This window comes from Hyposmocoma kahamanoa, unplaced genomic scaffold (assembly GCF_003589595.1).
Source record: "Hyposmocoma kahamanoa isolate Upper Pololo Valley unplaced genomic scaffold, ASM358959v1 84, whole genome shotgun sequence".
Lineage (NCBI taxonomy): Eukaryota > Metazoa > Arthropoda > Insecta > Lepidoptera > Cosmopterigidae > Hyposmocoma > Hyposmocoma kahamanoa.
Window position 1 is genome coordinate 4,174,340 of NW_020654229.1, and position 9,356 is coordinate 4,183,695.

The 9,356-nt window shown below is 33.4% G+C and overlaps 1 protein-coding gene across 1 annotated transcript; it reads left to right on the forward strand.

Annotated features, from left to right (window-relative positions):
- The first annotated feature begins 4,183 nt into the window (after positions 1-4,183).
- LOC113234409 (zinc finger protein 64 homolog, isoforms 1 and 2-like) lies at positions 4,184-8,544 on the forward strand. Its single transcript, XM_026469719.1, has 2 exons — positions 4,184-4,380; positions 7,739-8,544. The coding sequence occupies exons 1-2, from the start codon at positions 4,184-4,186 to the stop codon at positions 8,487-8,489; spliced, it is 948 nt and encodes a 315-aa protein (XP_026325504.1). The 3' UTR covers positions 8,490-8,544.
- The last annotated feature ends 812 nt before the right edge of the window (positions 8,545-9,356 follow it).

The window sequence follows — 9,356 nt, forward strand, 5'->3', positions numbered from 1 at the left end:
TTGTTTTGTAGGCTTTTCCTAGAAAGAAATTTTAGTGTCCTAAGTGTGGTTTATCAATGATTATTCACATTTAATTATTCACATTATCCATCAGCAGGAAAGAATAAAAGCTAATTGTATAATTTGACACTTTTAAACGCCATATGGAAGTATCGTGAGCGACGAGTGACACGCTAAAAGATCGAACATATGATCGAATCATTTGATCCGATCACATTACGCATGGGTCATGATCGGACCGGATCGACAGAAATCGACCAACACAGGTCTAATTTGTTAATGGCGTTACGTTCTGCAAACACGTTACGTTACTTCTGTGCGATTGGATAGAAAACAGTTCATTCGTTCGTGATTCGTTCCAATCATGCGTTATACAAGAAAAGACTTTATTGCATTAACTTAGGTTACATTTTATAAAATAAAGTCCCGAAAACAGTTTCAAGAAACTTTCGTGACCGTTCGAAACGGTTTCACTACATCTTTGTAAATGGATCTTTTGCTAGATGCATTCTGTTGATATTTCTATGACAAATTAGACCGCCTACAGTACATCTGAACATTTCGTCAACCAGTTCTATCTAGGCCTGGAAAAGTACGAAGGGAGGTTAGTTTTTCTTTGGAAAAGCGTTTTTTTTTGTAACTGTTTCTGGAAAGCGTTTCTTTTTAGAAAATAGCCGTTTCGTTTCGTTTTTCGACAAAGACGTTCTAACCCAGCTCTACTAAACAACAATGAACCGAGAAATAATCTAAACTACTACAAACTCTTAAAATTTTAAATCGATTTCTCGTAAAAATCGTATAATGTGATTACCGACATGATTAGTCCCTATACCACATCCCTATTCGTGTCACGATGATAAGTGTCAAATTTGGCCTCCTATGGATTCCAGCGGGAACTCTGAATCTTTGTAGGCGGGATTTTGAAAATTTCATATTATCCGCTTACGGTCGGTGTTGTATCAATATTCGGTGTGTGATGTAAATGTCGATTCATATATTATTTATATTTTAGATTAAGGATCCTTCGTTGGGTATAAGCCTCCTCTAACTCCTCCCACTTAACTCTATCCTTCGCTACGTCCATCCAGTGTGATCCAATCATCAGGACCTTAAAAATTATTCGTTGGTGAGAAACCATATAAAAGTAACTACTGTAACAAATTATTTTCTAATAAATCAAGTTATATGAGGCATTTAAAGTCTCATACTGGAGAGAAACCATACAAATGTGACCACTGTAACCATTTTTTTTGCTGAGAAATCCAATTGTTTAGAGCATTTAAATACTCATAGTGGAGAGAAATCACACAAGTGTGATATTTGTTATAAAAATTTTAAAAGAAAACGGCACCTTAAAAATCATACCTATACTAGAGAAGAGCCATAAAAATGTCATATTTGCAACAATTTTTTTGCATCTGAATCAAGTTGTACATTTAAAGCCTCACACTGAAGAGAAACTGTATAAATGTGATCATTGCAACAAATCTTTTGGCTATAAATCAAGTTGTGTTAAGCATGTGAAGACTCGTATTGGAGAGAAAACGTATTATAAGTGTAATCACTGCAACAAATCTTATGTCCATAAATCAAGTTTTGTTATGTATGTAAAGACTCATATAGCGGAGAGAAACCGTATAAATGTGATCACTGTAACACATTTTTTGCTTATAAATCACGTTGTATTGTGCACATTAAGAGTCATACTGGAGAGAAACTGTACAAGTGTGATAACTGTAACAAATCTTTTGCTTATAAATCAAGTTGTATTAGACGTATGAAGACTCATACTGAATAGAAAACGTACAAGTGTAATATTTGCATTAAATGTTTTACAAGAAAACGGGAACTTTTAACTCATATGATACACAGGTTTGTCTTAAAATGCATTGTCACTGACGGGACTGGGGTATTTTCAGAAGACCTCAATATCAAAGAAAATCGTATCTTTTGAGGCAAGACTCTTATTAGTTATGCGTTCTTTAGTCTCCAGACAGATGCTATTTTTTCGAAAATCGTTTTATTTTGGAAAAATCTTCCGAATTTCTACAAGTTTGTTCATAAATTCCATCGTTTTCGTTCAGTATCTTTAACTTTTGACAGGCATCAGCTGTCAAATGTGGAAAAATATCTTAGACTATGGAAACTAAAGGACATGTTACGTTGACATATATAAATCAGACGTTATATGTATATGATGCATTTCGACGTCGAAAACATAAACATATTATTGTCTTTGTTTAACTATTACGTGCCGTCTTAAGCCAAAAGAGATAGCATTACATTGGTCTGTGTCAAACACGGGAATCGAAAATTCGTAACGTCATTTTAAATGCCAACCGTGGCCATTTCAAGTACATGAGGTACATGATACCGTTGTCAAAGGGAAGTACATCAAATGTCAAAACAAATGTTTTTCCAAATGTATTATTGAATTATTCACATGTATTATATTTAAATTGGACAAAAATATTGACAGTGAGAATAATTAGGTATTAATAAAAATGCGACGCTGCAGCATTAAAGGATGCGGCTTTAGAAAAACTGCAAATCAATCGAATGTTACATTGCACAGGCATGTGTTATTTTTTTGTCTATAAATCACACAATAGCCCGAATATTTTATGTAATTAGACTTATTTAAGTAGTTTATTTATAAATCTTGCCAAATTTTGCTTTTGTTACTTTAGATTGCCTGTTTGTTTGTATATTTTGATGATTGTTGTTAACGATTATTTTGAGATAGTGTTGATCTTGTAAGCATACATATTATCGATATTCTGTTATTAAAACAATTCACTATGAGATTTTTATTGTTTTATTATTATTATTTCAAGTTTTCCTACAAATGAAAAAAGGAAGAAAGAATGGTTGGAAATCATAGGACTACCGAATATAAACGTTGGATCAAAGACCATCTTCATTTGTTCGCTTCATTTTGAAGAGTCAAATTTTAACAGAACTTTAAATGTAACTAGATTACATGGCAATGCTATTCCATCATTAGGTTTATTGGTAAATAATTTTATGTTCAATTTAGATTAAACAAGACTCATTTACTAGCTATTCTCAGTTCCTGAAAACAAAATTATCCACTCGTTTCTGATTTTTCCCAATGACAACTCTAACTATTAAAAATGACTATTTTTTTAAAGCCTGCAATACAATGACAACATACCAACGTATAGACAGCCTATTTGCCTTGCCTTGCCTTGTTCGGTGTCACTCGCCTAGCTGACCGAGTGAAGGCGAGCGCCAACGTGTATAGAGTTCATGATAATTGTTGATTTCCGATAATTGATTTTTACAACTACTTCCATTATTTCTGTGTTAAAATTGCTTGATAGATTCATTTGCTTAAGAAAGCCCGGGAATTAACGGGAATACTAGAATCCGCAGAAACCTGAATAGACTTGTACTTGACGGTTAGTTAAAAGACGTTATGTAAATATGTACTAAAATGTAGGTTAAAGGCGTACCTCTTAAAGTAATTTTTATATTTTATTTAGTAAGTACAATTAATACTACGTAATGTTAAATCCAAGTAAAGTAGGTATAATTAAGCAAGAATGCGCATGTCGCCAACAAACTGCACAGCAGTTTGGTGACTTTTACTAAATAAGTTACCAGTTGTAATGTTGAAAATAATTTTTTTTTGAAGTTTAAAAATGTGTGTTGACATTTATAATAATATACCACTCGAGATTAAATTATCAGACTTGTGTTTGTTTAGGCATACTTTGGTTACAGTAAACTAAAGAAACAAAAATTCGAGCCATACATTTGCATGTCGATAATGACTTATCGATAGATTATGGTACAACACTAAAGAAATCCGCCATTTGTAACTTTCAAATTTTGGTAATATGCACGTTGATTCTGTACTTAGGGCAGCTCCTTTCCTTTAATTTTTTTCCATCCTCTAAGAAAAATATACGTAAAAATATTTGTTGTTCTCAAAATTACGAATTATTCATGATCTGCACTATTTTTGCAATATATTGATGATCTATAATCGATCGATTATAAAATTTCAATCCCTATTGTTGTTTGACAATTGAATTGATACTTTACGTCAAATTACAAACAAATATGGCAGTGCAGGTTTTGTTTACATTAAACCTGTTTAGGTTTATGTAATATTTTCTCAAGATATTTGTATAAAATCTTGTCAGAATTAAATATGGACGGTGGGTCGATATTCGTAGATGTAAACACAGGGCAGCAGTACCCGATTCTCTACACACAATTGCTAAATAATGGCGAAGAACGAAATTCTGATCAACATCACGTACAAGCGGAAAATGTAAAAGAAGAAGTTGTTGTTGTACTAGAAAGCCAGGAAAACCTGGAGACAATGGACGTTAGTGAGAAAACAGAGTAAGTATATTGGAGTATGGTGGGCAATCATCGATTATTTCTATCAAAATTCACCGATTAAATTCTGGGGATCAAATTCGGGGGCAGCGGCGTAGCGACCCCGCGTCACTTCAAAGCACTCGCTTCGCAGTTGGTCGCCATAGTGATTGTATATGTAGCCGAGATCCTTCTTTGACAAGAACTGTTAATAATACAGAACTCACTGCAGTTATACTGTCTATTTGGTTTTTATTTAGTCAAATAAAAAGACACTGAAGACATTTGATACATCCCTTTTTATGAACCAGATCGGTAAATGGATAATTTCAACTTCATTACAAAGATTTATGAAAATATGAAGATAAATTTGGTAAATTTTCAATAGCAAATATAAATGTATCGATGTCGAGATCTATTGTAGAAAACTGAACATGTCCTTAAGCTTAAAAATCTGCGCCGTAGCGCGGATCGTGTCATACCCTGCGGTTCGCCGCGACCTTTCGCGCGGGAGTGCGGTTTTACCGCAGAAGCATTGTCAGTGTGTTCGATGGCGCGTGTTTTCCATATAAACTGAGGTACTTCAGTACAATGTTAAAAAAAATAGTCACAGGTGGCATTACAGTAAAAAAGCCATTTGAACAAATCACAAAGGTCCACAATAAGCACATAGAGAAGTTCGAAAGGTCTGCTGGTTCCATCCGTAGCTCAGTTGGCAGAATGGTGGCCATGTTGAGGCGTAGATGCTAATTACACTTCAGTTGCATCGAGGGAATTTTTCGTTGTGTTAAATTTTTGTATTCATAATTAATTATATATCATTGACCTACCAATAAATGGACGTTGGGCTCGCGCTAAAAAGTGTCCTGTAGGGTGTTAAAATCGCATACAGAGCGTCAATCGTGCAACAGTCTTCGTTTGTTTGATTGACAGCACGGTTGTCAATCATGCAGTACCAATAATAATAACTTGTCAAAATTACTGCAGTAAAGTGTAAAAACAGGATTTTGTATCATATTTTCACTAAACTAATTTATTGTATTATCATAGTTCTCATTTAAAAGTGTTATTTTGTACAGTTTTATAGTATTTAATTTATATATAAATGAATCGTAAATATAAATGACAAAAGCACAGAAAATAATCAAATAGCTAACTGTCTTTTTTCTACATTTAGCATGCGCAAAAGATGGAAAAAGACCCATTAGGTCAGTTTCAAAAAGCTTATATAAACTTCTGGGTCATTTTCAATTGTTTGAACGGCAAACGATTGAAATATTTAGAACAAAGAAACTATAGAGTCACTTTGATTTTAATCTTATTTTTAAAATGATTTTTTTATTAAACGTTAGCATTAACCATTGAGTATATAACCAGAAATAGAGACGAAATAAGGACCATATATTCCTGGTAACACATTAGCGATACAGCTCTTATAAATATCAACTTTCGTTTGCACTGAAATATAGACAGGCAAACTAATGACCTGTGTGTACGTCTCCTTATATTCCAAAAAATATTCTGTATTTATTGTAATAAAGATAATATCTCTAACAATGCCGTGCTGTTCTATTCGGTGGTGTAGGAAAAACAGTAATCTAATTACAAAACAAACGGCATCAAATTTAATCGGTAATTAAATATTAAATATGTAATTTTGCAATTTTCGTCCATTATAGCAACGCTCAAGTTAACTGGTCGATTTGAAGTGAAACAGTTGACGACACCCATCAATTGTTTCGAATTCGGGCTAGCCAATCGGAGCGCAGTTGTCACAGTAATGATATGGCAGAATAATTTTCAAACAAATTAAATGACATTTCGTCTCTATTTCTGGTTATATACTCGATGGCATTAACTAACAAAATATTGTTGTACTCGTTTTACGGCCTGGGATTACCTATTAGAAGTCAGAAAATACATTTGCCCGAAATAACGTAACTCGAATTTTCATAACGTCAAATGTATTTTTTTAGGAAGATTACAAAACAAAAGCGAATAATTTTGGCTTTGTGAAAAGCATCAAAATTACTCCGACAGTTTTCAGAATTATGGATATTTGAGTTTACATTTAGTTGGAATATCGGTACATTTCTTATAGTACACGCTTATTTTTACATTTGTAGTAATATTTGTATGTATGTATCTGCCCAACTCTTTATTATAGTCCTTAAGTGAAATTGTACAAAATTCGACATAATAATATATATAAAAATTAATTAATATTTACAAGAAAGGCTACTCTATTAGTCTTATGTTCAAGTATTTTTCAGTCGAAGCTAAATATGGTGTATTTTGGTAAGTTTCCAGTAGAAGCTGAATATGGTGTTTTGAGCCCTTAAATTGTTGCAAGCAAAATTAGGCAGTACTGCAATAACGTTACAATTTAATTATTAATACAAAGATCGAACACTCAGAAAAAATTCCTTCGATCCGGTCGGATTCGAACCGACGTCTTCTTGCATACCGTGCCAGACGCTATACCAACTAAGCCACGGAACGAACCAACGGAACTCACGAATTTTTCTATGTGCTTGCGTCGTGTCTTTGTACTTGGACTTTCAAAGACAAAATTGTTACAATTTAAATTAAATGTTTTAGTTTTTTATACTTCGTTAAATGTCACTACGTTTGTATAGGTTAACTTCGGACATTTTTTTCGTGGTTTTTGTATTAGACCCGATGTCCATTTATTGGTAGGTCAATGTATTATATCATAGAAATTTCTATATAAGCTTACATGTAAGAAGAAGAGTCTCAATGTTTATTTGCTTTGTCGAAGTGCAGCCTTAAATTGTATCAATATTTATAACTGACTTCTAAAAAGGAGGAGGTTCTTTATTCGATTGTATATCTTTTGTGTATATGTTACTCGATTACTCTTATTTTTTAACTGATTTTGGTCATTCTTTTTTTGTTGGAAAGAGGGTACCTCAGTAATGGTCCCATTTCAATTTAAAGAAAATATTCCACTTGTAAGGGTTGCAAACTAACTTTCGCGCACTTGTTGGTAACAAAGCTGAATAAAACTTGGCAAATAGGTGTAATTCCACGAACGAGGTTGATTTCTTTTTTTATAAAAAAGTTATAATTCTATTTAACTGCCTCTGTGGCCTAACGGTCACCATTGCCACGCAGAGGTCCCAGGTTCGATTCCCGGGCCGGGAGAAATAGTTGTATGGCCTACAATTATTTCTCTCGTGAGTTTGGATGTAATTTGTGGTTGTCTATGTGTGTGTCCATGGCACCCGCGACACAGGGTTTCCCTAGTGCGGGGCTATGTTGAGTGTGTGCGTTATTTATTTATTTATTTATTTATAACTGGGTGCTCTTTATGAGGTGTAATATAAAGAAACTCACCTAGAAATACAATTATTTTCAGAACTACACTAAAAAAAGAACGTTCACCAACCCCACCGTCAGTAAAAATTCAGCACCGCCGCATTCGCTGCCCAGAATGTCAACGTTTCACCGCAGAAACAGAAGAGAAGATGCTACGTCACATCCGTCGTGTACACCGCGGAGAAAACCCATACCAATGCTCAATGTGTGATTATTCCACTTATAATTCTGCTGTATTTGAAGAACATGTGAATGTACACCAAGGAATAAAGCCATTCAAATGTACCCACTGCCCTTACCGTAGTGCGTCAAAGAAGAATACAAAAAAACATGAATTGATACACCGGCCTGACAACCCTTTAAAGTGTCCTCATTGTGACTTCATTGGCCGTAATCCTAGAGTTTTAACTGCTCACAACCGCAAAGTACACAACAACACTGTTGTTAAAATGTATGAATGTAATGTATGTAAAAGGTACTTTGATGATCGAGAATTGTATAAAAAGCATAGGCATTGCAGATTTCAATGTAAACTATGCGATTATGCCGCCTGTAAACAAAGTCTTATGACGTTACACAGGCATGAAGAGCATGAGCTTGATGAAGAGCCTAAGCTGTCCAAACAAAAATCAAAGTTAATCACCACTACCACATTCAAATGTGCATCCTGTGACTGGTCATCAAATAATAAACCTAGAATATTATTGCATTTAATACACCATCCAGAACAAACAGTAGATGAAAGTATTGTAGATGTTAGTATATTGAGAAAGTTAGGTATCATGGAGTAACAAATATTCAAAAAATAATGAATTATTATTTGATACTCAATAGATCTATTGTAAATGTGCACTTTTTTAAACAAACAATATATTTTTTTATATTTGATATATATATTAAATGTTCCATGTATATTACATTATTTACGGATAAATAAAAAATGAACTGCATTCAAAACTATCATTATTTTTAAGCTTACTAAATTAATATTTGATTGTCAAAGTTTGGTCCTCTTTTTTCATATAGGTAAAATTTTGGTTGCGCCCTCCATTCAGTAGGTTAGGTTAGTATGAAAAAGCAGAAGCGAATTTGCTTGCGTTTCCGAACATGGTTTCAGATCAAATTATATTATAATTTATATAATATTAGTATACAAATATTTTAGTAAATCGAAATAAAAAAGCATTTGAAAAGTATTTATATTAATATGTACAAATATGCCATGAATATACTAATTGTGAGAATTGGAACGTAGCGGGGATATTGCTTTCTCCTTCGCCCGCTACTTCTCTTTTTCTCTTTCTTTTGCCCTTGCAAGTAAGTACGTGTGCTAAAATAAAAAAAAAGTCTTGAGGTTTTATTAATTTAAATAATTATAATAATGTTAATAATAGTAACAGATTAAAGGGTGCTGCAACAGCAAAAGCTGTAGGTGACTACGTGAAGTCGGGGACAGTCCCAGCTTTTAAAACTTTCGATACGATAAATGTTCGGCTTTGACAAAACAGGACACATGACAATAAATTATAAAAAAAATAAAAAAAAAGACAATGGCGCGAAAGCGACAAATATACTACAAAACCAATCCACCCGGCCTAGACAAGCCTAGTTCTTTTAAAAAAAAAAAATATTTTCTTTTATTTTTTTTAACCGACTTC